The sequence below is a fragment of the Conger conger genome, chromosome 1, assembly GCF_963514075.1.
Source record: "Conger conger chromosome 1, fConCon1.1, whole genome shotgun sequence".
Classification (NCBI taxonomy): domain Eukaryota; kingdom Metazoa; phylum Chordata; class Actinopteri; order Anguilliformes; family Congridae; genus Conger; species Conger conger.
Genome location: NC_083760.1, coordinates 68,329,867 through 68,356,690, shown reverse-complemented (window position 1 = coordinate 68,356,690; position 26,824 = coordinate 68,329,867). Strand labels below are relative to the sequence as shown.

At 41.8% G+C, this 26,824-nt stretch overlaps 2 protein-coding genes across 3 annotated transcripts in view; one reads left to right on the top strand and one right to left on the bottom strand.

Annotated features, from left to right (window-relative positions):
• Positions 1 to 14,170, top strand: part of si:dkey-233k19.3 (dynein axonemal heavy chain 11) — a 74,906-nt gene extending 60,736 nt beyond the window's left edge. The window contains exons 69-82 of the mRNA XM_061231278.1: positions 387 to 557; positions 1,420 to 1,542; positions 1,797 to 1,990; positions 2,285 to 2,433; positions 3,395 to 3,522; positions 3,917 to 4,144; positions 4,846 to 5,037; positions 7,632 to 7,751; positions 10,401 to 10,643; positions 10,987 to 11,169; positions 11,258 to 11,373; positions 11,564 to 11,676; positions 12,196 to 12,336; positions 12,871 to 14,170. Of these exons, the coding sequence (XP_061087262.1) occupies positions 387 to 557; positions 1,420 to 1,542; positions 1,797 to 1,990; positions 2,285 to 2,433; positions 3,395 to 3,522; positions 3,917 to 4,144; positions 4,846 to 5,037; positions 7,632 to 7,751; positions 10,401 to 10,643; positions 10,987 to 11,169; positions 11,258 to 11,373; positions 11,564 to 11,676; positions 12,196 to 12,336; positions 12,871 to 13,118 (2,349 nt within the window). The 3' untranslated portion in view covers positions 13,119 to 14,170. The remainder of the gene's footprint in view (positions 1 to 386; positions 558 to 1,419; positions 1,543 to 1,796; positions 1,991 to 2,284; positions 2,434 to 3,394; positions 3,523 to 3,916; positions 4,145 to 4,845; positions 5,038 to 7,631; positions 7,752 to 10,400; positions 10,644 to 10,986; positions 11,170 to 11,257; positions 11,374 to 11,563; positions 11,677 to 12,195; positions 12,337 to 12,870) is intronic.
• Positions 13,601 to 18,678, bottom strand: cdca7b (cell division cycle associated 7b). Of its 2 annotated transcripts, none has more exons than XM_061243807.1 (9): positions 18,039 to 18,349; positions 17,584 to 17,727; positions 16,472 to 16,912; positions 16,292 to 16,363; positions 15,961 to 16,146; positions 15,514 to 15,648; positions 14,690 to 14,839; positions 14,298 to 14,434; positions 13,601 to 14,107 (listed from the first exon to the last, which is right to left on the bottom strand). In XM_061243807.1, exons 1-9 carry the CDS (start codon positions 18,060 to 18,062, stop codon positions 14,086 to 14,088), a joined length of 1,311 nt encoding a protein of 436 aa, XP_061099791.1. In that variant the 5' UTR covers positions 18,063 to 18,349; the 3' UTR covers positions 13,601 to 14,085. The 2 variants fall into 2 exon arrangements, with proteins under 2 accessions (XP_061099791.1, XP_061099799.1); XM_061243815.1 differs by lacking the exon at positions 18,039 to 18,349 and adding an exon at positions 18,487 to 18,678 and having other exon boundaries at positions 13,602 to 14,107.
• Between the last annotated feature and the right edge of the window lie 8,146 nt (positions 18,679 to 26,824).

Here is a 26,824-nt window from a genome sequence, read left to right as displayed (position 1 = left end):
GGACATTATTCTAGCCTGATTCAGTAGTTTATGTAGAGATTAAGAGCATGTATTGAAACATAATGAAAATGATGTGGCTCTTAATGGGGAAAAGACCTGATTTTAGAGCCACAGGCTCATCCTGTTCTATCAGGAGAGCTTGTCCTTCTTATTGTGTGCAGCTGGAGTCAGTCAGAGCAGAGACTCATGGGCAGTGGGACGTTTGGCAGCAGCTGAAGTCTCTGCCCGGATGTCATTAAGTAAACCGGCACTCCCAGAGTATAACCACTGTAAACGAACCACTCCATGTTCCAGCACGGGCCTTCACGTGGGAGCGATTACAGCAGCCTGTGTGATCTATCACCCCTCCGCTCCCTCAGTACCCACGCTGCTCCGCTCTGTTTCAGACCTTTAACACCGTGTTCCACAAAGCCATCGAGCGGGCGGACAAGGCGGAGGAGGTGACGGAGCGGGTCCTCAATCTCGCCGAGACCGTCACCTACTCGGTATTCCTGTACGCCAGCCAGGGCCTGTTCGAGAGGGACAGGCTCACCTTCCTGTCACAGGCCGCCTTCCAGGTGAGGGGACGAAGGAGGAGGAGGAGGGGGGGAGTGTGGGGGAGTGGACACCGCCCGTCCCAGGGTCGCGACCCCCTGTCGTTCCCATCAGTCACAGCACTTTTCTGCCCCCCACATTAAGTTCAATTAAAAGCTGGAATCAGGACGAGGGCCCACCCCTCCTATTGATTACCATTCATTCTGGGCTTCTCCACTTCTTTTGGGGATATGCTGTCTGATAGGAGGTGTGCTTTCTGCTGGCACAATGCAAATACATGTCAGGCGCCATCTTCTGTGTTGTCTGTAACATTAGGCCTGGAAGGTTTGTCCTTCACTTGTGTCAGAACGAATACCGGGAGGAAGAGGATGAGGAAGAGTGCTTGTAGCATCGTATTAATAGTTCATGGGGTGATGCGGTGCATTCAGTCATTCACATGCCGAGAGCTACACATTTGCTGTTACAGATACATACATTTTGGGGGTTAATGTTATGGTGTTAGCAGCCCCAGATCAGACGCTACAATTTTATGTTTGTTTTGGCCGGAAACATTAAATAGACATTGACCTGGACTCAGTGAACATTTGTCCTTACTTTGAACTTTCATGTACAATGTTTTTTTCTGCACTTTGTTGACTTTATTTTTGTTATAGTTTAGCTTGTCAAACTGTGTTTGTGAGGAAAAACACCAATATTTTCATTTTTTTGTCAAATTTGACATCAGATTTTAATTAAATTCTGACCATCATCTGCAAAGTGTCCTTTGTGCTTTAAAAAGTGCAATATGCATACTGTGCTTCGAAGATTGGAATATGCATGGCTCTGTTCCTACGAAGTGGAATTCAGCTCTCACTTACCAATCCATGCGTTCCTTCCTCTCGTTAGATTCTGTTGATGAGAGGGTCGATTGACACTCAAGAGCTGGACTTCCTCTTGCGCTTTCCTGTGGAGCCCAGCAGGGGGAGTCCGCTCAGTTTCCTGTCTCCACAGGCCTGGGGTGCCATCAAGGTAAGCCCAGATAAATGACAGCAATTGTTCAGAAGAACCCTCACCAATGCAGATGGAAATGCTAGTACACACCAATGAATTACATTATTTAACGTGATAGCTGAGGTCTACCTTTGTTTGTGTGGCGTTGAAGCCACTGTGAGGCTCACTGCACATTTCCTTATAGAGTAGATAGCTAATAAGAACACTGAAGCTAATCCGGCAAATGAACGGGGTGATTGGCGGCACACACAAATGCGTTGTGATGTCCTCAGACATTATCGACGCTGGAGGAGTTTCGGGGTCTGGACAGGGACATCGAGGGCTCGGCCAAGCGCTGGAGGAAGCTGGTGGAATCCGAGTGTCCTGAACGGGAGAGATTCCCTCAGGACTGGAAGAACAAGAGCTCCTTACAGAAGCTCATCATGCTCCGAGCTCTGCGGCCGGACAGGATGACTTACGCGCTCAGGTGAGACGAAGAGCGCGTTCATAAGGGCTGCGTGGCCTGGTGTTCCCTGCGCACAGACCGGCTGCAGAGGCTCCTGGGCTCAGTGCCCAGCTGGGCCGTACCAAAGACCTTTTGGTGCCTTGGCACTGAGCACTGAGAGGAAATGGGGTGGATGCTAATTGCCCTGCCACGGAGCTATTGAGAGACAGCAGCTATAATCAGCTTTCCCAGCACACAATGTGACGAAATTTCTGACCATGTGAGCCCCAGTCTGTGCTGTGTTGTTGTTCTCAGACTCACTGTGTTCTACGGCAGGAACTACGTGGAGGAGAACCTGGGGCCCAGGTATGTGGACGGGACCAGGGTGGAGCTGGAGAAGTCGTTCGAGGAGAGCGGGCCAGCCACTCCCATCTTCTTCATCCTGTCCCCTGGAGTAAACCCCCTCAAAGACGTGGAGAGCCTCGGTACACTTTACACATTACACTGTAGCCTTTGTGCCTCGGCTCACACACGCAAGCACTGCAGAACTGTTATATCAGCTATGTATGGGAACATTACTCTAGCACTGGTGTTACAGAGGTGATACGTACATTGTGCTTATACATGCAATTACAAAGCTAAATACTGAGGAGTACGGTTGTCTGTGGTTCTCACACTTATACATATTATGAAAGTGTATCAAAAAGATCTGTTTACTTGAATAACTTGAATAACTTGAAATAATATTAGATGTAGAAAAGACAGGCAGGATCTATTTCCCTCTCATTGACAATTGCATAAAATATAATTTCCTCAACCAACAGGCTGTTTATGATGCTTTTCTTTAATGTTTTCTCTTATTGGGTTGCATTTCATGAGCTAGTAGAGCATTTGATATGATTAGTCATTAAATCAGTTTATGGGATATGTCACTGTAGCCATTACATTACATTACATTTATTTATTCTTTATTTATTTCATTATTAAATACTCTGAGCACAGAACTGGGTATTGAGAAAAGTCACAGCATAGACTGCATGTGTCAGAGCCATGTATGTACGTGTCAGAGCCGTGTCTGTGGAGTGTGTGTGTCAGAGCCGTGTCTGTGGAGTGTGTGTGTCAGAGCCGTGTCTGTGGAGTGTGTGTTTCAGAGCCGTGTCTGTGGAGTGTGTGTTTCAGAGCCGTGTCTGTGGAGTGTGTGTGTCAGAGCCGTGTCTGTGGAGTGTGTGTGTCAGAGCCGTGTCTGTGGAGTGTGTGTGTGTCAGCTGTGTCTGTGGAGTGTGTGTGTGTGTCAGAGCCGTGTCTGTGGAGTGTGTGTGTCAGAGCCGTGTCTGTGGAGTGTGTGTGTCAGAGCTGTGTCTGTGGAGTGTGTGTGTCAGAGCCGTGTCTGTGGGATGTGTGTGTCAGAGCCGTGTCTGTGGGATGTGATTCGTTTTTGTGGTTCAGGACGGAAGCTGGGCTTCACCATCGACCTGGGGAAGCTGCACAACCTGTCTCTGGGTCAGGGCCAGGAGGGCGTGGCAGAACGGGTGCTGGAGAGGGCATCCCAGGAGGGACACTGGGTCATACTTCAGGTAGCGCCTTTTCACCTCCAGATTAGTTTTGCATTCTTGGCCATGTCTTCTTAAATTAGGTGAGGTGTCAAAAGGTATGACAGGTTGCAACTTGCCACTAAATGCCCCTATTGGAGACCCATGTCTACATAGAGCTCCATATGTACTGCAGCTTATCCAGGCTTTTTTTGCTTGCTACTTTGAGCTTGTATCATATGTCTTCTATCTGCTGTAGTGTGGGATGGTCCAATTAACACCACCTAACCATTTCTTACCTCAACCTGCCTATGTTACCGTAGCCAGAAAATACTGAAGCCAAAAATGTCCACAGTTTTCTTGTCTCAGTTAGAAACCTTGGATGGTTGTTAAAATCATTGTGCTACTCGTGTTTAAAGATGGCACTGTCTCCTGGCAGAACGTGCACTTGGTGGCGCGGTGGCTGGGCTCCCTGGAGAAGCTTCTGGAGAGTACGGCCAGGGACAGTCACCCTGACTACAGAGTGTTCATCACCGCTGAGCCTGCACGCTCGCCAGAGGAGCACATCATCCCCCAGGGCATGCTGGAGAACGCCCTGAAAATCACCAACGAGCCCCCCACGGGCATGCACGCCAACCTGCACACTGCCCTCAGCACCTTCAGCCAGGTGAGGAGCAGCCAAGAGAGGGGCCTGGAAGCATGCAGCCTGTAAACTCAATACTGCCCACAAGCTGCCCACTAGTGTGGCTTTCAGCACAGCCATCAAGATGTGAGGATCAGCTGTAGGAGGTTTTGCACTGATAATGGATGGCTGAGTCAACAGCTCTGTTGACAGCAGTCCAGTAAGTGTTGGTGTATCCAGCTGAACAGCTGACTTTAGGTGTCTTTCCTGGAAACATATCCATTAAAGAATTACTTATGCGTCTGTGGACACTGGTTATTCTCCTTCAGGCTGTGTCTGTGGTCACAATTCCACTATGAACCTCTGGTTACTGTGGTCTCTCAAATTCAAATTCAAAATGCTTAATTGGCATGAAATACATTTGTAGATATTGCCAAACTGTGCAGTACATAGAGAAACAGGAATAAGAACATGAATACAAACAACATGAAATAGAAACAACATTGTGCTCACTACAACAGTGCAAAACCATGTGTTAATGACCATAGTGAGTAGGAATAAGAAGAAAAAGAAAATATAAAAAATTATATATATATATATATATATATATATATATATAATGAATTAATAAATAAAATGAATATATTCTTGGTGGTGAACCAGTGCCCCTCAGGTTATGGCAAGCCATGGTCTTACTCTCTCTGCCTGTATCTCTGTAACCCTCTGGTTACTGTCTGTGTCTCCAGGACACCCTGGAGATGTGCTCTCGGGAGCTGGAGTTTAAGGGACTCCTCTTCTCGCTCTGCTACTTCCACGCCTGTGTCGCCGAACGGCGCAAGTTTGGGCCGCAGGGCTGGAACCGAAGCTACCCCTTCAACACGGGCGACCTCACCATCTCCGTCAACGTGCTCTACAACTACCTGGAGGCCAACACCAAGGTACAGGCTGCAGTGTGCTTCACTGCACACTGAGACTGCATTAGCATTGTTTAGGAGGATTCTACAGTGTGTCTTTTAGAGAAACAACATGTAGAAATGGGTGGCACGGATGGTGCAGTGGGCAGCACTGCCGCCTCACAGCAAGGAGGTCCTGGGTTCGAATCCCCGTCGGCCGGGGCCTCTCTGTGCAGAGTTTGCATGTTCTCCCCGTGTCTGCGTGGGTTTCCTACGGGTACTCCGGTTTCCTCCCACAGTCCAAAGACATGCAGGATAGGCTGATTGGAGAGTCTAAATTGCTCATAGGTATGAGTGTGTGAGTGAATGGTGTGTGTGCCCTGCGATGGACTGGCGACCTGTCCAGGGTGTATTCCTGCCTTTCACCCAATGTATGCTGGGATAGGCTCCAGCCCCCCTGCGACCCTGGTCAGGATAATGAATGAATGAATGAATGAATGAATGAAGATGAGGAAATGCAACACCAATGATAGCCTCAGTATTGGTAATGGCAGATGGTTAAGGACTACCCCTAACTATAGAAGAAAAGTTATTGTGATTTCCCCCTTTAATTTAGTGTGATGTACATTTTTGTTTTGTTTTATTTTACAATAATCTCCATTAATTTTTAGTGATAAAATCTCAAAGGCTGCATTATGCTGTATATGTGCCATGTTGCAAATGCATACATTTAACAGAATCCTCATCAGGACAGAGCCCAAATTATTTTAAATCCCTACCAGTTAAATCAAATTAGAATACAGTGCATATTTCATTTGCCTAAGCACCACCCATTGATATAAATTTCCAATGTTTGAAAACCGCAGAGAAGTAATTTCAAGACCGTTGATTCTCCAAGCGCTTAGCTTTGTCTCTCGCTCTCTCGGAGCTAATAAAACTCGGGTCACAACCAATTGTGTTCCCCTGTGTTATCCCCCCTTTAAAAAAAATGCCCTTCATTATGTTAACAAAACAGTAACCTGTATATGCTTATACAGAGGATTCATTAGGTAGGCAGTGAAGCGTCTTGCAAAATGTAATTACATGCAGCAAATGTGACAGTTCGCGACGCCACATAAGTGATCACTGTAATTAGAGCTGATGATGAAAGCAATTTGCAGAACAATACAGGTACAAATGATTGTGAACTTCCTGGATTTGTCATTGTTATGAATGGTGGAATGGTTCGCGAGCTTTTTCATGTACTCTCACTGCTTGCGTTCTCGCTCACGGTGCATGAAAAAGATTCTATTTCTGTGAGCGCAACACGAGGAAGAGTTCCTCACGGGTCAACGTCAAACCTTACCGTTCTTACAGCAGAATTAGAGAAACGTAGCATCCCTCATTAGCAAAGTTCATTAGCATTAGCTTGCTCACACGAAAAAAGAGAAGAAATTGGAATGAGGGGGCTGCCTGTAGCCTAGTGGCCAACATATATGACTGCGACTCAGAAGATTGGTGGTTCAAGCCCTGGTGTAGCCATCAGTGCAGCTGCTGGGCCCTTGAGCAAGCCCCATAACCCCACATTGCTCCAGGGGGATTGTCCCCTGCTTAGTTTAATCAACTGTAAGTCCCTTTTGATAAAACCATCAGCTAAATAACTGTACTGAATAAACCCAAAGAAGAACATCTTCTCCTGGCTCCAGCAGGGTTTCAGCCACCAGCCTTCCAGGTCCCTGTCATGTACCTTAGCCACTATGCTACAGGCTGCCCCCCGTTAGCCAGATGATCCTTTTAAGGTTTACTGACATTCGCTATTACTCCATTCCGCACCATCTGGACCAAACATGCCGATGGTGCAGAATCAGGGTGCTGATGACAGGCTGCTAGTGTGTTATTCTGTATTACATCTGGATACAGGGACATTAATTTCATTTAGCATAAGAAAATGACATCATAATGCAAACACCATGACGTCATTATACAAACATCACATACTGTGACATAAATACTGTGACTTAAGTGCGCATATAACATGACGTATGCATAATGCATATATCATGACCTCATTACATAGCCATCACATACCGTGCCGTAAATACTGGGACTTAACTGCACATATAACATTACTCGTTGCACTTGTCAATCTTGTAAGTGATATAGCGTTAGCAGCCGGTCCCAGAGTGCATAGCAGGCAGTCATTGTAAGCAACATAAACCACAATGGATGGCACAGATGGGAGGCTACCTTTGCCATTTCTATTTACATGGTAAAAAGCACTGTGTCACTTCTAACCTGCATGGCCTGAAAAGTCCTTTTATTTAAGGGTAAAGGCAACAACTTTATCCCAATGCCTCTGGCCAGTCACTGCAATAGGGTTGATGGAAGTAAATGGAAGTTAATAGAACTTGATATATTTAGGATGCAAGCCTCCAAAAGGGACTGGAACCTTATTGTTACTGTTATTTATATTATTATTTAACCTGGGAACTTCAGTTCCCATCATGCCATTTGTAAATTGGAACACCTCATTCAAGTTAAAAATAAACATTTTTGTTCTGCCTAAATAAGTAGACACTTGTATTGTTCATTGTGTTGTGATGGACACCTGTATTGTTCATTGTGTTGTGATGGACACCTGTATTGTCTATCTGTGCTAGGTGCCCTGGGAAGACCTTTGCTACCTGATTGGAGAGATCATGTATGGAGGGCACATCACTGATGACTGGGACAGAACACTATGCTGCACATATCTGCAGGAATTCATGCAGCCCAGCATGGTAAATACCGAATGAATCGGTGCATGCATCGACAAGGCAAACTCCTGAGTAAATACATCCAACAGTAAATATCAGATCATTCTAGTACTGTACATTACAGTTTTATTACAATCACTTTGACATAATTTTTCTAAACTGTAGACACAAAACTCAAAACGGATAATCGGACAATTTTCAGAACTCTAATCTCTTTTTTTCCAATTGCTTGAATACAATAAACATAAACCAAAGATCATTTGTTCGCTGAACCAAATCACTTGACACAACTTAAAGTATTAGCCTTTCAAAATTAAATACACACGTTATACATGATACGACTGTCTTTTCATTCATTACAATTTCTGCTACAACATTCCATGTTTAGATTGTGACTGCAAACATGTCTCAAAATAAAATCATTCTATCAAAGCACCAGCACTAGTTTTCTTCTGAGTTTTTTTGCAATCATAGAACAATGATCTAAAGAAGGCTAACAACCAGTGGCACCACACTAGGTGCACTATTTTCTGTCAGTCTTTTGCAAATTGGACTGCAGCCTTTTGGTGGTTCAGCCTGACTGCTAATTTTCTTTTTAGAATTTTTTTGTGAAAGCAATGAAAAAATCATGTAGTTTGCTCCACATACAGTGCTCTTGTGCTAAGTGTGTGAAACGCTCCGAAAAAGTAATCTTGGTATTGTTTGCAATTGTAAAAAACTATGTTGTAATTTTTTATGTTGTATTGTTATTTTGTTCAATGATTCCACTCTCTTCTACTGTTTCTACTATTTTCTTTATTTAGAACCATAGAACCACAAAAAGAAGCATATTGATACGTATCAAGTATTTTTTACTGTAATATTAAAGTATTGTAAAAAATAACTAAACAGTGAAGCTATAGGTATTTTGTGTGTAGGTGATCTAGACAAATATTCCTATAGTATTTAATGTAAAAGAAGTTATTTGAACCAATTTTGGAATTTGAATTCTTCAAAGATATAAATGCCCAATGCATGGTTTGAACAGGTGGACAGGCTGTTAAAAGTGCTGACCGTTTAGATTCTTGTGTCTAAGGTATTGAAACTTGTGAGATTAGCGCTAAAGTGGTTGTAAAAAAACTTAGTTTAACGTTGCACCATTTCGAGGTCAGGTTTGCTTCAGTTCACTTACATATTAATTGTAAAAGGCTTTTTGACCAGTGTAAATATCTGAATTGTCAGTGCATATACTTGTGTGAATACACTACTAGTGTAAATATCTGAATTGTCAGTGCATATACTCCTACGTGATAATTAAATAATCAATCAGCCAATGGCTGTAGCGAAACATTGTAATTAAACAGATATTTTAGGTTATAAAACAAACCTTGAATGTTTAGAAACTTCTGTGTAATTACTACTATGTTGTCAATGCTGTTCTATGTAGTGTTAACTCAGTATAACCAGAATGCTATAAAAAATAGGGAATTATAATATCCAAATTGTAAAAAAAAAAGAAAAAAAAAAATGAAAAAAATAGATTGGATCTTAAAGGTTAATACTGCCCTCTAGTGGATTGTCACATTACACCAGTATTTCTTGCCAATATCATTATGTGATTTTAATCACTGTGAGATCTTTGGTTACTTGTCAAAGGGTACATCTTGAATAAGAATAGTTTGACTCTTAAGATGTTCTGGTAATAATAAAAATACTCATAATTTGAAACATTTTATACTAGTGACTAGAACACAAGGCCCATTTGAAATTCCTCTCCCCGACACGTCTGGCTGTCTGATCACACCTTTCCATATTGCCTTTAAACACTCATGTATGTGGCTGCAGTTACAATCTCATTAGGCCCTCAGACTAGCAGCCATCAGTCATCTTGTTTAACTGTATGTGCAGTAGCATTCATCTCACACAGCTGCCACTGGTCACACTATTGATTACAGACCAATGCATGTTTAAAAATGAACCCTTTTGGGAAGAATTAGTGGCTGCACTTTTCAGATTTTTATGTCAAGCAAACGCTGCAAAGTAAATGTTCTGTAAATAAAACGCAGAACTGGTTGAATGGATGTACAAATACAGATACACAAAAGGTGTAAAGCTTTTAAAATGATATTACTTTACTGTATTATTACTTATTCAGGGTAGCTCATGCTTATAGCACAAATGAATTCGAGTTAATATGTATGCAGGTTACCAGCAGCATGGCTGAAAAACAGTACTCAATAGGCAGTATTCAAGAGCCATGAACAGTATAGCAAGAAACACTGCAATCAACTGTAACTATACTGCAAAAGCATAATCTATTCTCCTACCAAAATGATTAAACTAAGATAGGAAAATATGTAGCATATTGTTTACCATATTTAAAACTAAATAAATAAATTGGTTTTTCATTACTAAATATCAATACTGTCAATTTTACGTTATTTCTCTGGCAGTGTTTTATTGAGCGCTAAAATAATGAACAGAGTCTTTCACTAACACCCCATCCAAAAGAAGAAAAGAACAAAAAGTGGTCGGAAAAATCTTACATTTTAGGTAAGTTAAATCAAAGTCAGATCCATTTGACCTGTTTATCTGGAGTAGTCAGTTAAAGAAAATATAACATGGTGCCAAGTAAAAACAATAGACTAGGAGTTTAATTTACAAGAAAAATTGTTCCATTTCTGTTTTGTGCAGTTTGAAGGGGAGCTGCTTCTCTGCCCAGGATTTCTGGCCCCCCCGAACCTGGACTACAGCGGCTACCACAGCTATGTGGACACGCACCTCCCCCCAGAGAACCCCACTCTGTACGGCCTGCACCCCAACGCTGAGATAGAGTTTCTAACCGTCACGTCTGACACCCTCTTCAGGACACTGCTGGAACTGCAGCTCCAGGACACCTTTACGGGGGAGGGGGGAGGTCAGAGCACAGAGGAGAAGGTAAGTGTTGAAAGGACAGCAGACAGTCTCACAGGAGGGTAACTTCTGCCAATTCGACCGAGCAGGCAAGCTTCGTCTTTGCATAATTAACGATCTTAAAAATCATGGCGGTGGGTCATGGACTAAAAATGCTTTTAAAGCCATTTCCATTTTTTGGCCAAATTTCTTCATGCATCGTTACACTCACCCAGTACTCATTTGCTTGAAAAGACTTGTCATGGTTTTGTTGTTTTGATTTGCTATATTTTCAGATGCATATTTTTGTAATTAGTCATTTACAGTGGTTCAGTGGCAGAGAAGGCTTTAAACATCTCTGATGTCAAGTACGCATCTCCTCTTTCAGGTTAAAAGTGTTTTGGATGACATTCTGGAAAAGCTTCCAGAGGAGTTTAACTTGGCAGAGATAATGGCCAAGACATCGGCGCGCAGCCCCTACATCCTGGTGTGTCTCCAGGAGTGTGAGCGGATGAACGCGCTGATCGAGGAAATGTGGAGGTCGCTGAAGGAGCTGGACCTAGGACTGAAGGCAATCGCAAAACTTTCAAGAAAACTTCCTCAAATTCTTTCAGATCAGAGGACTGTTTATTTATTAATATACTTTATCATCTTTTCAGGGAGAGCTGACCATCTCCGGTAAAATGGAATCTCTGCAGGCAGCCCTGTTCTATGACACTGTCCCAGAGTCCTGGACCAGGCTGGCTTATCCATCCACCAATACCCTGGCACAGTGGTGACTAAAACCTTCAATAATGTAGCACTAAGATGCGGACAATGCGGTCTTACTTAATGGTCTCAAAATGACAGTTGACAGTATGTGTATTGTTTGAGGGATTTACTGTAGGGAGCTGGGGGCTGGGGGTACAGGCTGAACACAGCTCCAGTGGGTATGGTCTAAACGCAGGCTTGCTTATGTGTTCCAGGTTCAGTGACCTCTTGTCTCGGTGTCGGGAGCTGGACACCTGGACGCAGGACCTGGCTCTCCCGGCTGTGGTGTGGCTCTCTGGGCTCTTCAACCCTCAATCCTTCCTCACAGGTGAGACTGCAGAGACAGGTCTATTTCCACAGGAAAGACTGCATAAAGGCAGGTCTATTTCCACAGGAGAGACTGCATAGAGGCAGGTCTATTTCCACAGGAGAGACTGCATAGAGGCAGGTCTATTTCCACAGGAGAGACTGCATAGAGACAGGTCTATTTCCACAGGAGAGTCTGCATAGAGACAGGTCTATTTCCACAGGAGAGTCTGCATAGAGGCAGGTCTATTCCACAGGAGAGACTACATAGAGACATGTCTATTTCCACAGGAGAGACTGCATAGAGACAGGTCTATTTCCACAGGAGAGACTGCATAGAGACAGGTCTATTTCCACAGGAGAGACTGCATAGAGACAGGTCTATTTCCACAGGAGATACTGCATAGAGACAGGTCTATTTCCACAGGAGAGACTGCATAAACACAGTTTTTGTAGGTGACTACATAGAGACAGGCAGCCCTTTCCATCTGTAGTGTCTCAGTTTCTCAGATTTTCCTCTTAAAGATGTATGATGTTACAGCTATAATGCAGAGCATAGCCCGTAAGAACGAGTGGCCTTTGGATAAGATGTGCCTGACTGTGGACGTGACAAAAAAGACGAAAGAAGACTACGGCCACGCCCCGCGGGAGGGTGCGTACATCCATGGACTCTACATGGAGGGTAAGAGCCCAAACGAGTCCCTAAATATCCTTCCACTAACTTTATTTCTAATGTTTCATTTTCATACAAATAACCTCATTCATACCAAATACAAGTACATACAGAACAACATATGCATCTGCGTACATAACCACTACTGAGGGCAGGTAAACTACACCAAGGTTTGACAGGGCACACTGCATACAGATATACCGCGATATCATCAATTAAAAAAGAAAAACATGGACAGGGCCATCTAAGAGCTTGAGTGAACTAAGCAACCTTGGGGTAGGGTAAAGAGACCACATGTAGGATAGTGTGGGTCGATCCGCTAAGACTTGTGACATAATCATCGTATTACGATTTTGGCCAACCAGACATGTAGTATGACAGCACCAAGTTTGAGTAGTACACTCATTGTGAAAGTACCCTTATAATGAATTATGAGGGATTATATTATATGGCACATGAGGAGAGGAGTTTACCCTGGTTGATTCCTGTCGCTGCAGTATGTGGAACTCAGACCTTCACCTCCTGCACTGCTCTCTCCCCCAGGTGCACGCTGGGACACTCAGGCTGGGCTGATCACAGACGCCCTTCTGAAGGAGCTGATGCCTCCCATGCCCGTTCTGTACCTGCGAGCCGTGCCCAGCGACCGGCAGGAGCTGAACAGCACCTACGCGTGTCCCGTCTACAAGACCAAGGTCCGCGGGCCCACCTACGTCTGGACCTTCCCCCTCAAAACCAGGGACCCGCCTGCCAAGTGGGTCCTGGCAGGAGTGGCCCTGCTGTTGTCTGTATGAGAGACCAGGCTGGACCTACACCCTGAGCCAGGCCTACACCCAATCAGTCAGGTCTACACCCTGGATCCAGGTCTACACCCAATCTGATCCAGGTCTACACCCTGGAGGCAAACCTAAACCGAATCAGAGCTCCAACTCCTCACCACCTCAATTTGTGTAAAACAAAAAAATGCCATTGGAAAGTGTTGCCACTGAATCAAATGCCTCTTTCCATAATGCAGTTTAATTAAGGGGGTGATCCTCAAGTCTGATATTAGGTTAGCTAGGTGTTTTGGCTTCCTCCATAATTCAGCATAAAAGACAAGTATATATACATTTATAATCCATAATCATCTTCATTGCCTATATACCTCTAAATAATTAATAATTGTCTGTACGTACTGGTCCCCTCATTTCAAAAAATACAAACCACATCAGTATCATGTTGTAATTCGTGGGTAAGAGTGATTCAGTTCTAATCCAGGGGTATTTTAACTACAACGCTTTATTGCCAGTTAACAGTATTGACAAAACGGTAAACATCATATTTACATAAATGTAAAAAAAAAAAAAGATCTTTAATGAACACTCAACTCCCAAAATCCAAAAGATGGTTGCATTAAGGAAATGGCTCAAACAAAATTAACTTGCCGGGTCTGATATTAAAATTCTGCCTTTTAAGTGCATAAAAAAAAATACAGCTCAATATCACAAAAAATTAGATCAATAATTTTCATTGTCAGTGATATGAAAGTGCTAATGGTTTTATTAATTTGTGTTATTCGTACAAAATAAAAATGTCAGCATGGAATAGGTAAAAGGAACAATCGACAACTATGCTCTTACAGAACGACAAAACTAAACAATCCAACAATTTTGAATGGACAGGAATGAACGGTAAATAAGATACAACCCCTTAACCGTGGTTTATAAAATGCAGTCTTCAGCTGGCCCCTCACCCTTGGACTATGTCCGTCGGCATTTTCTTCTAAGACAAGTGTTTCTGGAGGCTGAAAAATGTGAAAAATGTAAATCTATGTTCAAATAAATATTTTACTTCAACATGAAGAAAAGAGTGGTGTGATAAATATTCACAAAAGGCAATACGATGCAATATGCATAATCATTGTCCATTGTCCAGCATTGTTTGACAACTGAAATGGAATGTGTTTGTACTGAAATGTGGACATGGCTGCTCACCTCTCCAGGTACTCCTTCACGTTGCTGTGGCCGTAGAACTTGGCCATGTAGATGAGGATGCCTGTAGCACAGCGGCCATCTGCCTTCCTGCAGAAACTACAGTTACAGATGCCCCGACACGGAGGGCAGACCCACATCTACACACAGACACAGACACACACACACACACAGAAAAATAAAGGGTTACAACCTGCTCATTAATAAATACAGATATTACTAGATATTACTATAACTAGCCTAATGAATAACATTTTAAAGTCAGTTTTGTTAGCAAAATTAGGCAAATAAATGCACAGGTAAACATACAGTGAATGAATACAGAGGTGAGCTGAGGGGAGTGTGGGTGGGGTCTTACAGACGAACACACGGGTACAGCTACGGGGGGGACTCACAGAATCGAGCAGCGCGTCACGGACATCTTCGCCGTATCGGTTGCGCAGACAGGGCCCACAGAACTGGCCCCTCACACCCCAGCAGCTGGGATTCCTACACACAGTCTTGGTGTCAATGGTCTTCTGCCTGCACTGATGACAAGTGCTGCCCTGGAGGGTAGAGAACGCAAGACCTGGCTGTGAGGACAACATGACCGAGCTGCAACTCGAGTCACAGCAACACACCACACCGCTTATTCTGTGCAGACTGAAAACATTTGGCTTTATTCTCAATTCCGCTTAAGAGTACTTATTATGCAAAAGAGCTACTGTGGCACATCTCTTCACCAGACCCTTTCTAGTGGTGAAAAAAGGTACTTTCCTCTGCGGGAGCCACTAAGGGCAGCAACAGAACATGCGACTCGCATCTTTCTTATTCAGTGGCTTTCTTATTCTCCTTCAGTGGTCAAAACACAGCTTCCAGAAAACAGCTCTTTATTGGGACATTATTAGTGTAACCATTGTGGTACCTGATTCTCCATTATACACTACACTGTAGGAGACTCTTAAATACAGGCATCCACAGATTGTATAGTTGTATAGTTATACACTGCATACTTTACCATAAAAAAACAACCTCTGAGGCTGGATTTCAACACACACTACATTTCAGGTACACTCCCAACTGTGTACACTCAAGGTAAATTAACTCTCTGAATGAGTAAATGAGGGGAAATATCACTGGAGGACTGGTTACGGTATATGCAACAAAAAAAGTATAATGCTAGATAATGGAGCCATGGTAATGTGTAAACCCTAAAATGTAATGAAAAGGACAGACTCACGTGCTCTTTGTCATAAATCTTGTCGCTTCCTGTGTGCGCCACATTTTCCAGCTCCTCCTCTGTGATGTCATCGACCGCACGCGGGGTTGTGTTTTTGGAAGATGTTCGTCGTCTCTTTACCCCGTCCTGGTTTACCTGTAAGAGTGGACACACAAGACTCATTTTTATCACTTTCAATTTCAATGACATTTGTAATTAACCGCCATTACAAGGCAGACTAACGTGCTTGTTTCATCCAGCAGTGTGCTGTAGTGGTTTATGTAGTGTCGTGGTTTTTCCCCAGGGTGCTGTAGTGGTGTATGTAGTGTAGTGGTTTATGTAGTGTTGTGGTTTTTCCCCAGGGTGCTGTAGTGGTTTATGTAGTGTCGTGGTTTTTCCCCAGTCTGCTGTGGTGGTGTATGTAGTGTCGTGGGTTTCCCCCTTGTGGTTTCTGCTCAGCCCTCTCACCTCAGACAGTCTTGCCCTAAGCTTGGCCTTCTTGATGTTCCCAAGTTGTGCTATAAGCTTGGTGGGCGATATGGAGAAATCCTCAACCCCGAAATTGGCAGGGGGTCGAGCACTGCGTGTTGGGTTCCGCCGCTCCACGATCTCGCCCTGTGCTCGGCCTTTCTTTGGAGGCGCTCGCTTCTTCGGCTACAAGAGGGAAAAGTAAACCGACATCTCTATCAATGAAAACACTGTGTCAAATTATTTTCAGGATTAAAAAAAAAAAAAGTGTTGCTTTGCATTGTTGCTTTCTTTTTTTAAATCAACAAGAAATCTTTTTATCCCCCCTCACCGATGACACCGACTGTGTTTTCCGGGGTAGAAGGACTGGCATCGAATGCAAGTCTGCCAACAGCTTTTCAAGCTGAAAGGGAGGGGAGAAAAATCAAGATACAAAACTTGCGATTAACATCACAAGTAGTACAAGATACACTCATACTAAAACTAAGGAAGGAAGACACTACAAATGTACCATTGCTTTATTTTCTTTGATATTATTGGCCCGCTTCTGCAAAGCGTGGGGCTTGTCCTCATCAGCCGTATCCTCGTTGCCAGATTCAGACACCAGAGCAGTGCTAGTCTGCAGGGGACTTCTGTTCATCTGAGGCGGGGGAACATTTTCTGTGGTTCCTCTCCTTCCTCCTCTTCCTCTTCCTCCTCCTCTTCCTGCTCCTCTTCCTCCTCCTCTTGCTCCTGCTCCTCTTCCTGCTCCTCCTCTTCCTCTGGCTCTAAGAGTCACTGGTTGAGAATCAGTATGCTGCTCAGGGTCCTGCTTGTTCTTCCCTTCACTTTTCCGCTGAGACTGTCCCTTCTTGGTTGGAAACCGGAAGGCCACACAGAGAGCGGCGCTTTTCCTCCTCGCAGGGCCAGAGGTGTTGTAGTCTTCCTCATCGCTGTCCTCGGACTCTTCAGACTGAGGAAGAAATCAGCAACGGCAATGATGTTTATGTTTAGAACAACAAATCAAAATGTGTGCATCTGGGGTCATGTTCAGATTTCACTCTCATTACCAGAACATGACCCAGCAAACACAGTGCTCATTTATGCTTTATATTAATCTTTGCTTGCAAATGGTAAATACCAATCATGATCAGAAGGTTAATGCTGTTCTTATGTTTGGCACAACGCAAATATTAATGCTTTATGTTCATGTTGCTTTGACACAATTTAGTACATGGGTTTTACCGTTATGGATTTATTTATTTTAATCGTACTTTGGCTTGGTGTCAATCTGATGCCTTCACAACGGGTTTGTACCTCTGATGTTCCTGTACTGTATTGTATTGTGCCATTTTACATCGTGCTGTAAGTTACGGTCAAATCATAAGAGTGGCGCTGGTGTGCAGTGGATGAAAACAGTTCTTCAACCCCTTCAGCGAGCTCCATATAATTCTCACGGTTGGGATCACGTTTAGTATATCAATATAACACTGATATTTGCAAGATATTTGTATGAGTTTGATATATTGTGAGTGTATCAAATAATGATCTAAGCCGACTATGGGTTCGTTACCCGCGGTCCACTCAACCTGGACCATATGACAATTTGAGGAAACTGGGTTTGACCATTTGATGTGATGTTACCATGCACTTGATCCCGTCACTGATCCACGAGCAATCTTCTTCGTCGAAACCCTCAAATTCTTCGTCCTCCGTGTCAGTGTCTTCTGTGAAAAGCCGAACCAGCTCATCCGTGATGTATTTGGATTTGAAACGCACATCATTGCCCTGTAAAACACGTTTGTTTTTGTTTTTTAATAATTTTATTTTGGACCACGTTTGGTGTTTATGAATACATGTATAGCTACAGTGCGTGCAGAGTTTGCGAACATAGCATGTAATGTTATAACGCTAACAGAACTCAGGGCAAAGTAGCTAACGTTAGCTAAGTTAGCCAGTAACCAATGTTTTGTTGTAACGAGTCCGCTGAAGTTACCATCAATTGTTCCCTAGCAAGTTAATCAATCGGTTTTCTGATAAAGTGCCTTGCGTATATGGAGATAGTTAAGATCAGATAATGCGAAAACAGGAACTCTTACTATCTTGGCTTTGCACGGGAGCATGAATGAACCAAAGACATGTTACAGCAAGACAACGAATTTTAGCCAGCAATTATTCCGAGGCTAGCCTGTTGATTAGCGTAGAGGGAAGTAACGTTACTAAACTACGATACTAAGATTTTCTATCCAACTAATTAGATATTTCTGCAGGCACGTTCTTATGAGCTCTATTCTATAGCTAGCTGCAGTTATTTTTTATCCGATTCATGTGCAGCTATGCATTAACTCGCTTTCCTATAACAACAGCTTGAGAAGTTGCAGTACTGGCCACGCTGCAACGCCGGATGAGAACTTTCTAACATGAACAAGATGACTGTGATTAAACGGCGTAAGGCCACAAATACTGTGATTTTAATAGTAGTAACTTGTGAACATGGCAGCAAAACACATTTGCCAACTATCGTTAAAAGGGGCAAGTAAATCTTACCGTCATTGAAACATCCATGTTTAACGTTAAATTTGCTCAAAGTGCAATCCTCAAACACAAAAAGCTTGAAAGATCGCGGGGGAGAATATTTCGAGCCAGTGTATGTAATATGATTATGCAACAACTGCAACCGCAATAAGTTTAGTTACTACACGTTCTAAATCAGCTGCACTAAAGTGCTTGGCCGTTTAGGAATACATTTGCTCATTGTCAGAAAATAAAAACATTATGCGCATGTATCACACCTGTGCGCCCCCCCCTTTTTGTTTTGGAACAGTCGAAGCTCAGACAGGTTCTTACTCCTAGCAATTTCGCGGGAAAACGACATATTTTTTTTCCTGCTCGGTCTAGTTAGTACATGTATACTACTGTAAAATAGATTGTTGTTAATTGTATTATTTACACAACAATAATATATATCATGTTCGAGGCGCTGTTCTCTGAAACAAAATGTACAATACCGTAAAAACATTGAAAAAGTGAAAAGAAATTCATAAAAATAAAAGAACGCATAGCATAGCCTACACATTCAAAGAAGCATTTCACAAGGTGCTAAAAACTAAACGAGCAAGTTCGCTAGTATAGACTGCACATTCTCCTAAATTTTCTGATGTTTCAAATAGTGTTGAAATTGCTCATGGACTTATTTGCATTATTTGACTTGCATTGGACAAAAAAGTACTCAACACCTCCATTGCTTGCTGTAACTCCACAGGGAAATGAACCTCATGTATAAACCTTACAACATACTCTAAAGGGGACTTTACCTTAGGGAATCACATTATCATAACATTACCCTTTGACTCTTTAATGAATTGTTGTTCAGACCTTAACTGATATCTCTACACTGTGTTCCTATGTTTGAATTCATTTGTTATTTACTGTTTTAAATGTAGTTAATGATATATACAATGTATTGTTGAAATGTGTGTTTCCTGTGTAAAGGGGACCTCTGATTAACCAGAATGTGGTGCACATTTTAAAGAAGGGTCAAGATGAAAAAAAGCGATACGATTGACCTGTAAGCTTCCAACAGAATGATACACAATTCCTGCTTCTGGAGACGCAGCTGGGATCCCCTGGAGATTATGTACATGGCTATTGACTTTTAAATGAGGTGCATTTGACATTGACCTTTTGTACTGCGGAATACTAATGGACTCATGTAATTTGCCATGCCCTGCAACAGACACCCATTTAAAGCATTGCTCAGAATCACACTGAAGTGTAGATTGGATTTATAAGATATCTCTGGGCATATGTTGGGTATATGGATGCTTTAACAGATGTCATTCTAATGTGCATATGCATAACACAACACCCATAATTTACGGACGCACCATTAAACAAAAAATATCAAGAAATCAGTGATGAAGGCCTAATTTAAATATACAACCATTTTCATTTAATGAATTCAATTTTACATTTCATGCAACCTGGCATGATAGTCCCCCTACTCCACAACTTTAGATGTGCAATCAAATCATTTGCAAATTCTCTGCTTTTATTAAAGGGTGTTTTTATACATTTTGGTTTCACCATGTAGAAATTGCAAAACTTTTTATGCATAGCCTCTTATTTCAGGGCATCATAATATTTGGGACAAATGGTTTCACAGGTGTTTCCAATTAGTGAGGTGTGTTCATTAGCTTAGTGCATGTCTAAGAGAGCTTTCAGTATCTAGTCCTGATTTTAGGCTTTTGATTGCCTATAGTCTTGGTATTGTTGTTTGTCAACACAAAACAAGGGCCAGATTTGTTCCAATGACAGTCTTATGAGGCTGAGAAATAAGAAAAAAACACAGACAATATATAGGCCAAAGGTGTACCAAACTCAAGTGCTTGGAAAAGAGCACAGTAGTTATGGCAAGAGTAAAATACTGAAAGATACTGAAAGCTTTCTTATACCTGCACCAAGGAAGCAAGGAAGCGATTGAATACACTTGATTAATCAGACACAGCTGAGAAGCCACCCGTCCAATTAAATTTGGTCCCCTAAAATGAAGGGACTATGCATAAAATATATACATATGTATACAAATTCCAACATGGATCACCCAAAATAGATAATAGTATAGAAAATAGTCTTAAAGTCTGCACTTTAACCTCGTATGCATTGTTTCATTTTAAATCCAATGTGCTGGAGTAGAGCCAAAAGAACAGAATTTGTACCACTTTCCAAACACTTACAGCCTGCACTGTACATGGCTAGTTTATTTAACAACACTGAGAAACAGTCCTAACAGAAATAAAAGACTGAAGAATCGACACCCTATCATATTGACTCTTCAGTGTTCTGTTTCTGTTTTTGAAGTGATGTGAATTGAAATTCTGTGCACGGAGGCGGGTTGGACACTTGTACTGTGAGAGTCCCCCTGACATTAGCTAGGCTATACACAGATGATTGATTTGTGAGCATCCTGTTGAAATATTATGGAAGGTTCTAAAGTCAAGGTTCTCAGCTCATCAGACAAGGTTGTGATTTCTTCTGTAATCTCCCAGTGCAACTGTGCCGCACTAAGATTGAAATGTAATCATGACTGATTGTAACAATATAGAATTCAGCACTGTTTTTTTTATTATTAGCACAGGGCTATTTGACAACATTATATATATATATATATATATATATATATATATATATATATATATATATATATATATATATATATATAATATTGTCAAATAGCCCTGTGCTAATAATAAAAAAACAGTGCTGAATTCTATATTGTTACAATCATATATATATATATATTTGTTTTTTTATACTTAACACAATGTGATATTTGGGGTTACGTTTTTTCATGCATGACCTGCCACATCCACATGCTAATACAATATTTAAGATGTGACTGGTGAAAGGGTGAAAATGTAGAACAGGCTTCTAGCATGAAGAAAGTGTTTCTTGTGAACGTGACAGTAGTGCCATCTCCTGGTGTATTGTTAAACTGAACTATGCGCTGCACGTAATATGCTAAGGACACGTTGCTGTTTAGCCATAATTTTAATCGATTATTCGGGAGGGAATTAACGTATTATTGGTTTTACACTGAGATTCCACTTCATACCCTCTCTACCAACAGGCAAAATGAAGGAACAGGATACATTCATGGTGGGAAAATCAATAGCTTGACTGACAATAGTAAACAGTGCTAAAATATAGATTAATGTGTAACTGAATACCACTAAATGTTCAATGTTTCTTGATATTACTGTGCGCTCCATAATGATAATCAGTAGCTAATATTGTTTGAAGGAGAGGTGAACTGAGAAATGGTTTCATGGGTTTTCTAAGTAAAGAGTTTGCTGAAGCCTACACCAGATCACGAGAAACGGACTGCTGATTACACATGTATAACGTAACTCTAATAAAATTAGCAAATGATCCACAGGAATGAGGCTCACGACTATACCCAAGGAAAGAATTGTGGATAATTGCTCTACAAGGATGTTGGAGGCAACTCCAGACTGTAATTGTTTCGCGTCAGACAGAAGACAGCTGAACGCTCCACTACATTTAAACCTCGTATGATTGTTCAAGATGAGTGTCTTTCGCCCACAAATAACAGTTTATTTTGTTCTTAATTTTCTGCTGAATTGGAACCTAACCGCTTCCCACATTGTCAGGAACACCTGCAGCCGGGGGCTTGATTCTGCCGAGCTCAACTTCAAAGGGAAAACATTGCCTTTCCTTCCGTCGGCTCTTCTTAATCTGCGCGCTCTTCCCCTCATTAGCACGCAGCGGTGACGAGTCCGTCATTTGGTGACAGGGAAATGATACAGTGCGCACAGCGTGGACGGGAAATCACATAGCTGCGCTTCTGCTGCCTGCTTCCCCCGCGTGCCTCACGCTCGGTGGCTCGCAGCAGGTAGCCCACTCAGCCAGCTCCAGTTAAACCCGGTCTGAGGCAGCTGTTCAAAGCTTTGTTTGGTGTTCCGATATCTCTAGGGAAGCTGGAACCGAGGCTGCTGCACTGCACGAGTCCTCCACACTTGCAGAAATCCTGCATGTGCACAGGTGTGTCAGTCAGGCCGGCATCTATAAAGGGCTATAAAAAAAAACAGGTGATCAGGCAATAAGCTTCATAAGGATGGCCGTTTTGATTGGGCCAGTGACCCTAACATGACTGAAAGAATGGCTGTATAAAAAATGTGGTCCTCCCTTAATTACAAATCATCAACCAACCTTTGAAAGCCATTAAAAAATATAATAAACTATATTCTTATTATAGTCTTATTTTGTTATATTAAAATATAATAATAAAATATCATTAAAATGTATGACATATGAACATTTTTGCAGCATAACCTTCTTATTGAGTAGCAATTAGGTAAAAGTGCCACAATTCCTTTTCTCTTATTGTTATTATATTTTCTGATCAAAAGTCATATTTTTACATCTCATTTCAGATATCAAAACCTGGCAAAGAAACTTTTACAAGTCTCTTGTTGAGGAGAGAAATATTTCAGCTTGCCAAATGATGAGGGAATACACAGGAATAAAGGCTGTTTTAGAGCCCCTGCTGGAAATGACAGAACACAGGTGGCAGGATGAACACATCTCCATAATTCAAAATTGAGCCATTAAAACACACTCAGTATGTTTCTGGCGCCTATCCACTAGTCTCAGTCTGGAAGGAAACATTAAATATGTGAATGATCAATGCAGATGCATGATTCTTTTTCTCTAATTTTGAATTTAATGTACATAAACTGTTTTTCTTCAATCAATGTGTACTGCATGTACATATGCTATTCTATCTGTTGGACCACAAAAGGCAGATACTTGAAAGTAACAGAATTTACATGTCAAGAATAGATCATAGGCATGGTTGCCTTAAGCTTGATGAGGACCTGTGCTTGGGCTAACATATATACTGTTTTATTTTTTGGAATACGTTTTAGACATTTACACTCGGTGAGTACTCTATTAGGTTTTTTAGACTTAATTAGTCTTCTGCTGCTGTAGCCTATCCACTTAGAGGTTTGACACGTATGTGTTCAGAGATGCTCTTCTGCATGCCGCTGTTGTAATGGGTGGTTATTTGCATTACTGCTACCTTCCTGTCAGCTTCCACCAGTCTGGTCCTTCTCATCTGACCTCTCCCATTAACAATGCGTTTCTGCCTGCAGAACCTCTGCTCATTGGATGTTTTTTGTTTTTTTGCATCATTCTGTTCGACCTCTAGAGACTGTTGTGCGTGAAAATCCCCGGCGATCAGCAGTTTTTCAGATACTCAAACCACCCTGTCTGGCACCAACAATAATTCCACAGGTCTACCTAATAAAGTGGTCACTGAGTGTATATTGCATGAAATGCTGTCAGCCCATGTGTGCATAGGAAGGTCTAAATGGATATGCACTTCCTATGATATTGTATTGTGTTCTTCTGATGTATTTCTCACTAATCAACACTTACATAAAATCTATGAGGCTTTGTCATGTGTACTCATTGTGTACTGTACCAGCATCTTAGTTGAGGCATTTAAGAGAATAACAACACATTCTAGAATAAGGCAAAGTATTACATAGACATTGAAATGTAGCCGGGGGTATAAATGATAGAATTAGGCAAGACATTCCACGTGATGTGCCCTAATATCACCATAATTAGTATGTTATCACACACTCATGTCCACTGTCTACACTCTCAGAAATAAAGTTACAGTGGAGGTACATTTTTGTTCTTCAAGGATAACATTTCTCTTTCAAAAATGAGTTGAAAGAGCTGCGATTAAACGGAACATGAAATGCAGGTGTTGCATAAGCAATTTAATAAGCGTAAACACATTTTATTTTTGAAATTACTAAAAAAGAATAATGTATTCTTGAATAAAAAGGAGAAACAGAGTATCATAATTGTATTAGCCCTAATTACGGCTAAACAGTTGTGGGTAGTGCCCTCAGACTTTTAGTCCCTACTGTATACATACATCCTAAATATGATGTCTCTATGCTTGGCCCCTTCCTGCTGACCACTTACCTAAAGTAGGTCTTTAGTCTGAAGGTGCTTTTTTATTGTTCAAACATCTGGAGGCTATAAATACCATGGCGAGGAGGAGCCATGTGAAGTTCACTTAAACAAGCGCATTGTCTAATCGAGGGGAATGCCACGCTTCCTCGTATCAGTAATGTGCATCACAAGCTGCTTCCTCTCTGTTTTTCTGGGTAAAATGTGCTGTGTGAGAAGGAATGTACTGTTTCCTCTCTCCCTGCGTTTCTGTTTGTTCCCTGCTGGCAAAAATAGAACTCTCAGGACCCACAGCTGCAGCCCAGAGGTCACCCATTCCCCTTCAGCTGTAATCTGTGCTGCCTCTGTATTGGTCTGTCAGCAAATCATATCTGTGCACATCAAGCTGAGTATAGAAAATGACACTGTTACATGCACATACAGACAATCCTGTGTTTTAGACCTTACCCCAGATTATATGCTCAAGACTCCAGAATAGTTTCAGGTCAGTTAATTATATGCGGTGCAAAGGGGCCAAATTTTCTGTGTGACCAAGGGTTCAGTAGTTATAGTTGTGTAATATCCCAAAAAAAATCAGAAATTATATATTAAGCATTTAAACACTTTGTTTACCAGTGACTATCTGTGATAGTCTCTGTACACTCAGTCACCACTTAAGTAAAGCTGTACACCTGCTTGTTAATGCAAATATTTAATCAGCCAATCATGTGGCAGCAACTAAATGCATAACAGCATGCAGACGTGGTCAAGAGGTGCTTCTCAGACCAAATGTCAGAATAGGGTAAAAATGTGATATAAGTGACTTTGACTGTGGAATGATTGTTGGTGCCAGACAGGGTGGTCTGGATATCTCAGAAATGACTGATCTCCTTGGATTCTACACACAACAGTCTCTAGAGTTTGCAGAGAATGGTGGGAAAAACAAAATCATCCAGTTTATATTCTAATGGACAATGCAAAAACAGAGGACGCAAGAAAACCTTCCGAACTTGAAAACCTTCCGAAACCCAATCAGATGCCATTACCAGTCATGCCTCTTGGTGTCAGTGTGGTTCCATTTGACTGTTTGTTCATTTATTTGTTTGCTTATTTTCCTGAAAAGGAATGTTTGCCTGTTTAAAATGGAGACAGGGGAAGAGGGACAGGATAGGGATCATATAGGGTTCATATACAGCTCCAGACAGCGCCATGTCTCCTCAAGATGCTGCATTTTTAAGGTTATTCTCATTTCATACTTTGAGAAAAATTATAACTTGTGCTTTTTCTTTTGTTCGAGCTGTTCAATTACAGTAAAAACTCAAAATCAATTTTTGGATTGCACCCCACTAGGCATTCAACTAGATTAAAAGTTGCATAGAATTGAATAAATGTCAGGCTGTCCTTGATAGAATGTAACACAGGCGTGTAGTTTATAACACAAACCAATAATCCTGGAAGGCTCTGCGGAAGAGCAGCACTCTTCATCTTACATTGTATAGACTATTGAACAGCTGCTCACATTTTTCCATAGTAGTTAATAAATTAAGATGCTCGACTAATTTGTCGAATGATATGTCCATGTCTTTTTCAGACAAATGTGGATGGATCCATAAAGTACGCCTATTTGTCTTTAGCTTTGATCTGGTACTACCAAAGTATTATAATGCACACAACATGCAGGTTAAAGCCCTGTTGTTGTCTGTACAATGGTTTTCCTTATAGGCCAGCTGCCACCATTTCACTATTTTTAGAGGGGCATTTTATTTAGCAGATTATACAAATGAACAATAATGAAAAAGGTTTCTCTGCCCATGTGAAAAATGAGTATGCTAAAGCATGGGCATAGTCTTAAAATATAGAAAATGGAGCTAGTATTATATTGGAGCATTCCCTACTGCTTTGTGTGGTCCATAATGGCGTTCCTCCCCTCAGTAAGTCTATTCCCCCAAAAAACTGGCCTACACGAGGTGCAGTCTGTCAGATGAGACGGTAAACCCATGACATTAAAAATCATGACCTGGCCTATACAAATGCACTGGTACTTGTTATGGTAATGACAACTGTAGTTTTAAACCTGGTCCTGGTCGAATTCCCAAACCGGTTTCCTTGATCCGGCTATCTAGTTACAATACCAGCCGAAAGTGCAAAGGCTAAAATTGACTGTATTCCCTACCTGCTTTATTTTTCCAGGAAAGGACTGTAAATGATGAATTAGCTTGCTGCTTCTTTAGTTCCTAACCAGGAACTGCACCATGGTGTTATGGTAAGAAAGGTCATAGGTTTGAACCCAAAGCAGGCTGCTGTTGGTGTGTGATGATGACCGTACACATCCAAATCCCTATCAATGTTTCCCACCACTGCATACAAAACGGAGACTGGATGTGTCAAA

Coding starts and splice junctions, on each gene's coding strand:
- cdca7b (XM_061243807.1), bottom strand. CDS start 18,062: ATGCTCCCGTGCAAAGCCAAGATA. Junction 16,147..16,291: donor AAACACAGTCGGTGTCATCG/GTGAGGGGGGAT, acceptor TCCCTCTTGTAG/CCGAAGAAGCGAGCGCCTCC. Junction 15,649..15,960: donor TTAGGGCAAGACTGTCTGAG/GTGAGAGGGCTG, acceptor CCACTCTTACAG/GTAAACCAGGACGGGGTAAA.